Source organism: Quercus lobata, chromosome 4 (genome assembly GCF_001633185.2).
Source record: "Quercus lobata isolate SW786 chromosome 4, ValleyOak3.0 Primary Assembly, whole genome shotgun sequence".
Taxonomy (NCBI): Eukaryota; Viridiplantae; Streptophyta; class Magnoliopsida; order Fagales; family Fagaceae; genus Quercus; species Quercus lobata.
Window position 1 is genome coordinate 37,058,407 of NC_044907.1, and position 13,331 is coordinate 37,071,737.

The 13,331-nt window shown below is 32.9% G+C and overlaps 2 protein-coding genes across 2 annotated transcripts; one reads left to right on the forward strand and one right to left on the reverse strand.

Annotated features, from left to right (window-relative positions):
* Positions 1 to 658: 658 nt before the first annotated feature.
* On the forward strand, positions 659 to 3,469 carry LOC115986893 (putative pre-16S rRNA nuclease). The gene is made up of 6 exons (XM_031110256.1): positions 659 to 1,025; positions 1,113 to 1,172; positions 1,384 to 1,496; positions 2,165 to 2,233; positions 2,959 to 3,010; positions 3,124 to 3,469. Exons 1-6 carry the CDS (start codon positions 729 to 731, stop codon positions 3,259 to 3,261), a joined length of 729 nt encoding a protein of 242 aa, XP_030966116.1. The 5' UTR covers positions 659 to 728; the 3' UTR covers positions 3,262 to 3,469.
* Positions 3,470 to 5,635: 2,166 nt separating this feature from the next.
* Positions 5,636 to 6,829, reverse strand: LOC115985135 (F-box protein CPR1-like). The gene has a single exon (XM_031108103.1). It carries the CDS (start codon positions 6,827 to 6,829, stop codon positions 5,636 to 5,638), a length of 1,194 nt encoding a protein of 397 aa, XP_030963963.1.
* Positions 6,830 to 13,331: the final 6,502 nt, after the last annotated feature.

Genomic DNA, 13,331 nt, shown 5'->3' on the forward strand with positions numbered 1-13,331 from the left:
CTTACAATAGTGTCCTTTACTTGTGTTCCCTTCTCTATTGCAATGTCTTTCATAGCCTCACTTTTCTCTACGACTGTATCCTTTACTTGTGCTGGTACCTTAGTCTCTACTGCAAACATTAAAAGTATATGTATATAGTGGATTATATACTTGGAGAGATTGTAGCTAGAGAGAATAAAGCCTCTGGAAGGCATAGCAGCTTTCTCGGAGGCAAGGGGAGATGCTTGCTACAACGTTTAGGGTTGTTGAAGGTTTAGGGTTTATGGAGGCAGCTTTTATTTGAGTCAATGATGAAGTTTGGGTTTTGGCAAAGAAGGGTTACAAAAAGAGAGAAATAAAGATGTGTTCTAATTGGAATTGGAGCAAAAAAAATAAAAATGATGTGGCAAATAAAAAGAAAAAGAAAATAGTGGTGACGTGAAAAATTGTGGAAGTTTCAAAGGTTTCGGTTTTATATATATATATATATATATATAAACATAACAAACAATTATATAATTAAATCATAGGAATAACTATTATATTACAATATCTATTACAATCTACCAAACGTAGTCTTACTATTTTCACCAAAAAAAAATCCAAACTATGCTTCTATCTTGGATCTCAAAAAAAAAAAAAAAATCCAAACGATGCGTTTGGCATCTTCGTAATCTCTGTCTCTCTCTCTCTCTCTCTCTCATATCAGTCACTCAGATAACACACTACAGACTCTACACAGCGCGGAGATGGGTTGGCAGCAGCAATTAGGAGTAGGAGTAGGACCTTTACAACCACACTTTCTCTCTCCAAATCCAACCACTCATAAACCCGTAAATACCCCTGCTTCTCTGCCACTATCCTCTACCAAAACCCTTAATTATATTCCCACGCTAAGGGCGATTTCTCTACAGCAACTTCCCCCTAATGCCCTCCGCCGGAAAAGAGACCCCAATTGGAGAGGTGGGTTCAGTCTAGGGGTAGATTTGGGAATGTCCCGCACTGGCCTCGCACTCAGCAAAGGCTTCTCAATTCGTCCTCTAACTGTAATGTTTTGTATTTCTCTTCAGATACCTTTTTTTTTTTGTTAAGGATAATGAAACTAAGAAATGGACAATATTTTTGAATCTTAGGTTCTGGAATTACGAGGACAAAAACTTGAGCTTCAGCTTCTTCAGATTGCACAACAAGAGGTACTGCTAGTCTGCTACTAAATGTACACTTCATTTGGAGTGCCGTATTAGTGACGTGTTCGTGTTATGTTATAATTTTTTAAAAATTGCTCGTGTTGTCATGTCATACCGTACTCTTTCCCGTGTTCGTGTCCGTGTCTGTGTCGGTGTTTCCTAGATAATATGTATGTGTTTATATTTTTATTTATGGTTAGAGAGGAAAAAAATGTAGGAAGCTGATGAATTTATAATTGGGCTTCCTAAATCAAGTGATGGAAAGGAGACACCTCAGTCAAACAAAGTTCGTAGTGTTGCCGGAAGATTTGCTGCTCGAGCTGCCGAGAGGTATACATACATACATACATACATAAATATAAATACACTGAGGTAGTGTAATGTTTATGTTGTTTAATAATGATCATGGCCAGGTCAAATTCCGGATAACTGGATCTATGATTCTGTGTATTCTGCCTTCTTAGTTGGTAATTGACTAATGTCTATTGCATCAGAAACTAGATTTCTGAATGATTTATCAAGTCTCTATCTGCCTTGGTTTATTTCTTCTAATTACTAATACTTGTGCAAATTTCTTTTTTTCTGGATAAATAGGTGTAGTTTGTGTTCTTATTACTTTATAAGGGTTGTTTTTATTTAGGATAACCCACATATTGTTGACAAGGAATCAAAAACACTGAATGGCAAGAAGAATCCCGAAGATAATGTACCACTCAAAAGATTCTCTGTATCTTATTATGTTATCTGATATTTATCTGTTGATTCTTTGAATGTCTTGTTATAGATTAGAGCCCCTCACCTGTTGTAATAGTATTTAAGGACTTGTAATGTAAAAGAATAGTATTATCCCTGTGAATACAAGAACAGGTTGTCAATTTTCTGAATTTTTTCTTCCACTTCAAAACTCTTTAGTTTTTCTTTCTTTCATTTTTCAATTACTACTTCACTAGAGTTTTGAACTTTAGATGTGGATTGGTGATCCCAAATTTAATATTCAGGGGTTGGAGAGTATACCTGCAAGATGAACATGGGACAACAACTGAAGCAACAGATCGCATGATTTGCATGTAATATTTTCTCTCTTTTTCCTTTTTTCATGCTTTTAGGATTGGATACCAGTTATAGGCAATTGTGGTTGCTCTTTTATTTGATTCTTCTGCTTCGGTTATATTAGTTTGTCTTTGCCAAGAAGCTAGAGTTGTTAAATGGCCTTATCATTATCCTTTTTTTTTTTTTTTTTTTGGAGTTGTATAGCTATTGGTATATTATGTTCTTCATGGCATTTGTGAGTGTGATGTAGAGGCATAACCACATTCACTGAAATGAATATACAAGGTCATACTTTGTGAAAAACTGTTGAATTGTTTAAGTTTTATAACATTATGAAACCTTTTTCATAAGCCATATGGAACACAATGGATGAATTCATTTCTCTAGACCCAAATACCATATAGTTCCCTGTTAAACCTGCATCATGAGCTATTTGGTGAAATACATTGAATAAAAGTAGTAATTATCCTTGATGTTTTAAGGATTTGCTATGGGCACTGTTGCAGCTGTTTCCAAATTCAATATGCTTATTTTCTTGGTTCTGTGCTTTACACCTGATGAAAGATACAATGTCTTGTCTCAAGTATATTGGTTGATATGCCTAGTTATTTGGATCATTATCTAATTTTCAAGGCATAATACTCAACGTCTATGGCATAGGTTATAATTATATCATTGAAAAAGATGGTGAAAATGCATGTACTAATGAATACTGTATATCTGTGATATAACTGATTTTCAGGGGCCTCAGCAGGTCTACTCGGCAAAGCAAAACTGATGCATATGCTGCCATGGTATGGAACAAAATTTATATTTGGTTCCTTTCAGTTTTTAATCATCTACTCTTTTCTACTTAACGAAGTGTGTTATTTTGCCCCCATTCCTTTTCTACCTTTTGTGGCTGCAGATGGTACTGGAGAGATATTTTTCCTTGGCTGGCCAGGAAACTGAACTTGTACTGCCCAAGAATTTGGATTTACAAGAAAAACTTAAGACAGGTCCACCTAGAGACATTGATTTCTTTCCTGAAGAATTTGAGTGTTGACAATTTTCTTTTGGTACTCAGTCTGATTCAGATTCATTCAATTACATTATGCTCTCCTTTGTAACACAAGTAGCCTAGAGTAGTAGAAAGTAGTAGAAAATATAATTGTAAAAAATCAAACCAGCAGAAGCTGGCAGTGTTTTTCAATTGGTAATATTTTCACAAAGTACCCATATATGATGAGTGTACCATTGGCTTCTTTTTCTCATTTGATTCTACATTATGCACCCAAAGTTGTAATCTTTATAAGTTGTTTTATACCATAAAACTTTTACAAACCAAACGATTACAAATGTATTGCACTGCTGTCAGAAAAGATTTCTTTGAAAATAAGTTAATTGCAGGAAGTGAGTAAATAAACCAAGGAAAAACCGACAAAGAAAGAAACAGCTACTTATCTTTCACGTACTAGTGTACGTCTTCAATGATTATCTTTTGGGTGACGGGTGCTTCATATCAATCATTATAATATATTTTTAACATGGTCATAATTGAGGTCATATTGAACAAATTATTGATGATTGACGTGTTAAAAAAATGCAGTAACTTATGTGATCAAAAGGAGGTTCTAATTCAACCATGTCACTAGAAAAGCACAAGTTGAGCTACAAGGTTCATGGCGTATGATTTGGGCTCAAAATAACTAGAAAGTGCTAGTTAAGTTACAAGATTATTGGCTTATGACATTTTTCATTCATTTTTTAAACAAAAAAATACCAATACTAGACAAACAACAACACAAGCACCAAGGATGAAATAAATCAACAATAATTTTACTCTACTACATCAGACCATTACTTTCATGCTTGTTGCAAAAGAAAATGAGTTATTTATTTATTTATTTATTTATTGCATGAAAAGGGTGGAATCCTTGGAGTAAGTCACTTTTCACTGTAACAAGTTAAACCCTCATGCTAGATAGCCCTGCCATCTTGGTATTAATTTGATAGCACGATTTGAACCTAAGTTCTAAGGCGAGGCGGACGAAATGCTTGACTGCTAGACTCCCACCTCAAGGTCAAGCATTAAACATTTCTCAATCATTGCTTGCATTGCAAAATCCTATAATTCCACCAATTATGCCACTTCTTATTCAAAAGCATTTCTTATTCAAAAGCATATTTTCTCCCTCAATTAACACAATCCTCCACAAAAATAGCTGGGATAGTTGGAAAACCTAGAATACCAAGATACTTCCCATGTAGAATTTCAGGATCCAACAAGTCTATACACAGAAAATTCCCCATTTTTTTCACAAGTTCTCTGTTTCAATTGTATTATATTGGGCCAAGTGAAGTGAATACATGAAAGAAAATGAAAAATTCGAGTTTTCTCGCTAGCCAAAGCAGGGACCTTTTGAACCAAAAGTCCCTTGCCCAATGCAACCCAAAATTAATTAGCTTTCATCACCAACAATGATTTAGATACTGTGGAAACCGCCAGTTAGCACATCTTTTTTGAATGTTCTCCCATTGTGAGCTTCTTTCCATTTCTCTTTCTGGTTTAATGCTAGGGAGTTCTAATCTAATTCTTTGTAACAAGCAGGTGTGTACAATGGATTACCGTTACCTATTTTGAATGCAAAAGGAAGAACGGAGACTATAGGGCCTGTTTGGATAGAACTTATTTTGTTGAAACTTAAAACTGAAAACTGAAAACACTGTAGCAAAATAATTTTTAAATGTGTGAATAGTACCGTGAGACCCATTTTTAATGAAAAAGTTGATAAAAAGTGGAGTTTGTGGGTCCGTGAACAGTGCATATGTGCACTGTTCACTGCAGAAAGTAACCGCAAAGTCAACATTTGCTGTTACTGTTTATTGAACAGTAACCGCAAAACTCCAACACGCGTGAAAACCAAAAAAAAAAAAAAAAAAAAAAGGACAAAAACGCAAATTTGAAAACGCAAAGCAGAAAAAACTGAATACAAACATACACTATGGTATTGAAAATTCATGCAGCAGTTAAACCCAGCTCCTTATCTCTAATATTGTGGAACCAAATAATATAATTTGAAACAAACCAACCACTAAGACTCGGCAACAACTAAGGACTTCAACCTTTAGCAAGCCACGTTACCAACTAAATCAAATATGTAACAACAAAAATGATTAATACCTAATAGAATAAGAAGAATATGTTTCCCAAGCATGTTTATGTTTCCAACAAAATTAAAAAACATATATCAAAAACTCTTTTAAAATATAGCCGTAGGCATTAAAGTTACACAAATAAGCCTTTCTAGCAAAACAATAATGCCCACTATAACGAAAGGAAACAAAATAACAATAGTTTTTATTTCTACCATACCAATATACCATGACTTCTTATCTAGAAACCACCGTTTACTAATAAAAGCGTCACAGTTTCTCTGTTACAGCCGTACAGGTACCATATCTGCCCTATCAAGTAAAACAAGGCTCTCAATGAAATTAGTCCCACTTCGAAAATCTTCGATACCATTACCACCAACATCCTTTTCATGTAGAGTCTCGATGTCAATCGAGATACGCTTAAGATTCATCCATTCTACAGTAGAATTTCTCCTTTTCATGGATCTTCTCTGCCAATGGTGAAGTAGAATTTCTACTTCACCATTGGCAGAGAAGATGTCATAACTTTTTTCAACTATAAGTAAACCGTTGTCGGAATAGCCATTGAATCTTATGACTCTGTGGAAAGGAACAACAGAAAGTTTAGTCCAAGATTGATGGACACCATACTCCTTCATCACCCACACATGTAATAATAAAGGGTCTCCTTCCTCTTCTGTCAAAGCCAGTTTTCCTTTGAACACTCGACACAAATTAGAGCGTATGACAGCAAAAGGCGTTTCCATCATTCCGAACTTCTCTTCATTAACATCAAATGTCAAAATAAAAGGCCTCGCTGGTTCCCTTACTCCTTTACGTACATAGGCCATCCAATGCAAAGCTCCACTAACAAATGGAGCGAGGAACAAATCAGTATGGATATTGAAGAGGAGAACATCGGGTGCGAACGGGGGATGAAGCCTTTTCCATGAACCCGAATTTATTGAGTAAATCTCTGCCTGAGGCGGAGTCCCTCCTAAGTAATAAGAAATCTTAACAATTTTGTAGTCATTGGTTTCAGAATGATAACAAAATCCAGTTTCAACAAAAGAAAAGCCAGCTGATGAGCTTGAGGATAAGAGAGAAACCGCCTTAAATTTTCCAATGCTGGGGTTCAACAAATATAACCCGTCTTTGGCAGAAAAACAAAGTAGACCATTGCAGGATCCCACAAGTTTGGGCCAAGTGAACGGAATATCGAATTCAGAAATCCTATCAAAGGTGTGTTCGCAAATGACTGTACATAATTGTCTATCATATAGAATCCTATCACATTTCATGAATAAGAGACGACGAGAACTGTTGAGTTTAAGGTGGCTGGAAATGAAACTTGGACTGGTAATGGAGGAGTTCCAGGATTTGCGAACGCACCTGAATCTTAGTACTGATTTAACTGGTAGGTTCGCCAGAATATTCAGTACCAAGTCGCGTGGGAGATGGTTTCTGAGAACCGGTGGTTCTCTCATTGAAGACATTTTTCAACGAAAGGACAGAGATAGAGTAGAGAGACAGAGCTAATTCAAGGTCTGTGTGTCATTCATATCCCCCATTTTTTATGAAAATAAGCAAGCAATAGCATACGATGTTTTTGTCGTTTATTGTCCAATTTTTTTTTTTTTTTTTTTTGAAGGAAATTTATTTTTCAATTTTAAACTCTTCAGCAAATGGTGCGTTTGAAATTTTCAAGTCAAGCTACACAAATGTGTACAATGTTGTGCACATTATACTTATACCATAACATCATATCATATATTATTATATAATAAAAGTTGTGCTTAGAAACCGTAGTTGTGTCAATTAGCTACTTTCACTAATTTATAAATTAATTTTATTAAAAAAATTATTAAAAAAAAACTCACATGTTGACTAAGAGATAAGATTTAATAATAATTTATAAAAAATTAAATTCTATTCAAAATACAAGTCTATTATTAAAATTTTCTAAACTTAAATCTATACCATCCATATTTTTGTTTGTTTGTTTTTTTTTTTTTTTTTTTTCCAGAAGTATAATAATAATTGGGTTAAGAAGCTGTGGTTGGATCAAGTGGCTACTCTCACTAATTAGTAAATTAAATTTTTTTTTTTTTAAAACAACAACCTGGGTTTTTGAAATTCTACTCTAACATAATCTAAGTGTATATGTGTGTGAAACTTCCTCCTAGAGACTTAAACCCCAATCTTTACCCCCCACATCCCACAAACATTTATACTTGTGAAGTAACTATTGCATCATGGGTGTCCGGTGGTACAACCCACATTTTGACTAAAGGATCAAATTTAACAATAATTTAAAATAAATTTAAATTCTATTCAAACTAAAAGTCTATTAGTAAAAATTTCTAAACTTAAATTCTACACAACCCACGTTTTTGTTTTTTACCTCAAGTATAATAAAAGTTAAGCTTAGAAACCAGAGTTGGGTCAAGTGGCTACTCTTACTAAATAATGAATCAATTTTAATAAAAATAAAATAAAATAAAACAACCACATTTTGACTATGAGATAAAATTTAACAATAATTTAAAACAAATTTGAATTCTATTCAAATTAAAAGTCTATTATAAAAAATTTCTAAACTTAAATCTCACACAGCCCACGCTTTTGTTTTTGTTTTTTTCCTCAAGTTGTATTATATTAAATTAATATTTTATTAGGATATTAAGCTACAAAGCTCTTGACTAAGGATAAGATTTAACCATAATTTAATTTAGATAAAGTTGTGTCATCTAAGTTTTAGAAATTTAAATTCTACTCCAATTAAAAGTATATTATCAAAATTTTTAGAACTTATATATATTCAACCATGGTTTTTCGTAGTTGCATCAAGTGGTCACTCTCACTAATTAGTAAATTAATTATATATTTTTTGTTAGTAAATATTTTCTCAATTAAGAGATAATATTTAACAACTATTAAATTAGGTAAAATTATATCATTTAAATTTCAACAAATTTAAATTCAATCTAAACTAAAAGTCTTTTATAAAAAATATATAAACTTAAATCCCCCACAAACACCCACGTTATCTTTCTATAAAAATTATAAAAGTATTAAAATTATTTAAAAAAAAAAAATCTCATTTTGACTAAGGGATAGGATTTAACAATAATCATGTATTTCTCCCTCAAGTTGCATGATTTAACAATAACTTAAAACAAATTTAAATTTTATTCTAACCAAAAGTCTATTATAAAACATTTCTAAACTTAAATCTTATACAACCCACGCTTTTGTTTTTGTTTTTTTTTTTCCTCAAGTTATATCTTATTAAATTAATATTTTATTAGGATATTAAGCTACAAATTGTTTGACTAAGGGATAAGATTTATTAATAATTTAATGGTCAAAGTTGATACAAAAATTGTTATAACCTAAGGTTATAACTTCTTTAAAAATTACTATATATTTTGAAAATTAAACTATTAGATTGTATGCTTTTTATACTCTTGATACACATGTCAAATTTTGTGTCAATCGGATATTCTTTACTATATGATCTCTAAACTTATATTTTATGCATAATTTTAAATTACAAAAACTTGCAATTTAAACAATTTATTGATGACATATCTATTGATTTTTAATTTTCTAGAAATTTTGCAAGCATGGAGAATATAAGAAGAAAATGTAATCCAATGATGGATTTATCAAAATTCACCTCTAATAAATAGATATTCATTTCTTCTTTTTTTAGGTATAATTTTGTAGCTAAACTTATTCCAATTTCAATTTAGATAAAACTATATCATCTAAATTTTAAAATTTTAAATTCTACTCCAACTAAAAATCTATTATAAAAATTTTCATAATTTATATATTGTAGGGGCTACAGCCCAAAATAATGAGTTGGGCCTTGGGCCCGTCCAAGGAGGCAGCATGGCTTAGCGATCTACGTTTTAAGCCTTATCACAAGAGGTAAAGAAAAAGGTCCGAAGAGGAATTCTTCCTCAGACACTGAAAATCCGAAGTAGAACTACATCCAAGTCACTGAAGCCCATCCCCTAAATACGTGAGAAGGATGGAAACACAAAATATCTCAGCAAAAGCTGCCACCACCACATTGAATGCACTACAACTACCTTCCTAGCCGCATTAATGTGGAGAAGACCCTTAAACAGTGTTGCCTTAGCCACCGCAACTCACAAAGGACTGAAAGAGGTGTCTAATGGGAGGGGTACTCAAGTGGAGGTTTGGATGATCAACAAGTGTAAAGCCCAAATGATAAGGAAGGGTCTATATATTATATAGAAACCCTCATAAGAAAGGGGGACAGAAAAAAGACGGGAGAATACTATGGCATTCAAAGAAATCCTAATGTGCTGGTCTGTATACATAAATTAGACTTTGAATCTCCTCGGACTGTGAGATTTTTCAACGTAATGGTTTTTGTTCTTATCCATGTGTACCTTTATCCCATGCAAACCTCTGTCTAACTTATGTAACCTTAGTTCTTAAACCCATACTCTACTAAATTCATTATGTTGGGCTTTTTGGATCGAGACTTCACACGATTGGGGTTTGGGCTCCAAAAATTGTCCCCCTACATATATATTCAACCATGGTTTTTCAATACAATCTCTCTTAACTAATAAGTCATTCCTATAACTAAATCCCACACAATACACCCCAATTTGTTGTGTTTTATTTTTCAAAATGCAATTACTCTTATGTTTTAATCTAATAAACTTAAACTCAACTTACTTATTACTCTTTGCTTTTGAACTTACATGCTCGATATTATGCTAAATGAAGTTTACTATAAAAAAGTAAAATAATGGATACCCATTTAAGTTCTTGGTTCTCTTATGTAAGGTTCATTATTATTATTATTATTATTATTATTATTATCAATTTTTGAACTCTTTTGTGTCTATTTTGATTTTTGGTTTTGGTTATTGTATTTAATTTGTAAGTGTGCTGATTTTTTCAATTAGATTATCACTAGGAAAAAATCGGTATTGAGGAATTATCTTGTTTATTATTTTTTGTGATGGCTAAGGCATAAATTAAAGATAAAATAAATTTTTTATTAGAATTATTTTCTTATTTTATAATTTATTATTACTATTTATTTACTAATTTAGTTTTAATTATTTTTAAAATGTTAGCTGTGGGGCCCAATAATTTATGGGCCAGGCCCACTTGCTCAGAGGGAGTCCAAAGGCCCAAGCCGAAAAAGGTTATGGCCCTAGCTCAAAAATATAAAACAAAAAATGGCCCGGAGGTGCAGCCGAGGACAGCTTAGTCCTCGGCAGACCCAAAGCTCCATTGAGAAAAGGGGTATAGGAACAAGTCTGTAAGGAGATCAAAAATATCTTGGGAAGGTTATCCCTACTACCCTTCCCATATAAGACTCTGCACCTAACAGAGCCTATTCTTCAGCTTTATCAACCATCCCCAACAATTTCGGGATTAGATTGATGGGACAAATATCAGTCTTGTAAAGGTTGACCCTACACGTGGACGAAGGACAGCGAACGCAGGCTAGTATAAAAGAAAAAGTAAGTGAATCTGGAAAGGGGCTCCCATCCTACCTCCAAGAAAGAGACGACAGGGGTAGAAAGACCGGAACAACTCATGCAGATCGGAAAAAACCCACCGTTGGGGAACCGGAGTAGGACCTTAATGCTCCTCGGATCAAGTCCGAGGAGTCCAACCCCATGGGATGCGACACTATAGGGCTTAAATGTTCAAACCCAACTCCTATTTCTATATGAATTCCTCCAAAATCAAGACCGGAATATCGCCCCGCGCCCAACGGCTAGCTTTTCAAGTCCACTCTCTACAAATCATATTGTGAGGGATCTTTCACGTGCGAGCCCAACATCATTATTGGGCCGCAAGAGAATCGTGCCCTTACATTAGCTTACATATGAATCTTTATCAAGCTATGTGCATCACATGGGAATAATATTAGTACTATATAATAAAAGATAGGCTTAAAAGCCGTAGTTGCGTTAAGTAGCTTTACCAAATTACAATAATATTTTGGATAAAAATAATTTCTTTGAATAAAATAACAATAAGGGTTTTAATAAAACATGTAACATGCATCTAAATTTCAATTGATAGAAACAACAACCTATTTCTTATTAATTTCTTTAGATAAGATAACAATAAGTATTTTACCAAAACATGCAATATGCATCTAAGTTTTAGTTGATAGAGACAAAAATTTATTTGTTCTTATCAATTTTTTAGATAAAGTAACAATAAATATTTTAACAAAACATGCAACATGCATTTAAGTTCCAGTTAATAGAGACAACAACTTATTTTCTTTAAATAAAATAACAATAATTATTTTTACCAAAACATGTAACATGCATCTAAGTTTCAATTGATAGAGACAACAACCTATTTGTTCTTATCAATTTCTTTAGATAAAATAACAATAATTGCTTTACTAAACATGAAACATGCATCTAAGTTTCAATTGACAGAGGTAACAACTTATTTATTCTTACTAATTTCTTTAGATAAAATAACAATAGCTATTTTAAAAATACATGCAACAAGTATCTAAGTTTTTTGATACTTAATAAGGACAACAACTTATCTGTTCTTATCAATTTCATTAAATAAAGTAACAATAATTACTTTAACAAAACATGTAACATACATCTAAGTTTCAGTTGATAGAAACAATAACTTATTTGTTCTTGTCAATTTCTTTACATAAAATAGCAATAAGTGTTTTAACAAAACATGCAACATGGATCCAAACTTCGTAAATTTAAATTCTACTCCAACTAAATCTATTATCAAAATTTCAAAACTTATATATATTCACAAATGGTCTTTTCATAGAATCTCTCTTATATCTCACTTTTTTTTTTCTTTTTTTTTTTGGAGTTGCAACTTTTGTATAAAATAAATAAATTTATAGATAAGTGGGCTGGGATTACATTAGTGGTTTTAGTCAATTTAGGGGTGGTAATGCAATTTGAGCAGTTTGGTAAATACCACAAATATTCTACAATGTAAGATTTACACAATATTAAACAAGAATTTTCCTTTGTTTTAGTAACGAATCCAATCGATGCTACTATCAAAATGAAAATAGAGATCTCTATATAATATGGAAGGTGCCTACCTATCAAAATTAAAATAAATTTATAAATTTTTCTTTATTTGACTTTTAGTCGGCCGCTTCTTCTTATGTCATGTGACTGCATAAATTTATACCACATTTAAGATTAAAAATACCGAACAATTATGCCTTTTCGCTCTACTAATTATCAAAATCTACTCACTATTTCACATAAAATATAAACAGACGGGAAAGGACTTGCTGCAGACTCTATTACGGTGCTGGCTGCAAACAGAGTCAGGTGGCAGGAAGATGACTAACGGTGGTTACGTTTGGTTTGGACCCATTTGCTCTCTCTTTCTCTGAATCAGACCTTCTCTTGGTCCACCCGCCTCACTCCGCCGTGTTCCACCTTTTCGCCGCCAAGAACCACCACTCCAACCCCTTCTTTTAACTGAAATATTTGTGGTGAAGATGAAGGCGATAATAGTTCAGAATTTTTCGAGGTTTGTTACTTAATCGGATTCCATATCTCTCTCTCTCTTTTTTTTTTCCTATATATTTTAAGATTTTTTGGGTTTTGTGGGTAAATCATACAATTTCTTCTATTTTGGAAATTTCGGGGGATTTCGTAAATTAAAATTTTAGCTTATACCAATAACTCAAAGGAGAATAATGGTTGTCTCAACAGTAGCCATTAACAAGCAAAGCAACTAGAAGTCTAGAATAAAAGGTCTGTGTGTGCTCCATCACACCCTTTCAAGCCCACAAACTGACAAACCTTCTTCATCTCAAATCTTTCAAACCCAGCAAGCCTTTTTTTCTTTTTTCCTTTTGATAAAGACAGTGGGTTTGGACGCATGGCTTATAAAGATAGTATTTTGACATGGAGCACAGTTCGTGTTTGGTTTGGACTGTGTTCGTCAGCCAAGTACTAATGG

Coding starts and splice junctions, on each gene's coding strand:
- LOC115985135 (XM_031108103.1), bottom strand. CDS start 6,829: ATGTCTTCAATGAGAGAACCACCGGTTCTCAGAAACCATCTCCCACGC.
- LOC115986893 (XM_031110256.1), top strand. CDS start 729: ATGGGTTGGCAGCAGCAATTAGGAGTAGGAGTAGGACCTTTACAACCA. Junction 1,173..1,383: donor TTCAGATTGCACAACAAGAG/GTACTGCTAGTC, acceptor AAAAAAATGTAG/GAAGCTGATGAATTTATAAT. Junction 2,234..2,958: donor ACAGATCGCATGATTTGCAT/GTAATATTTTCT, acceptor ACTGATTTTCAG/GGGCCTCAGCAGGTCTACTC.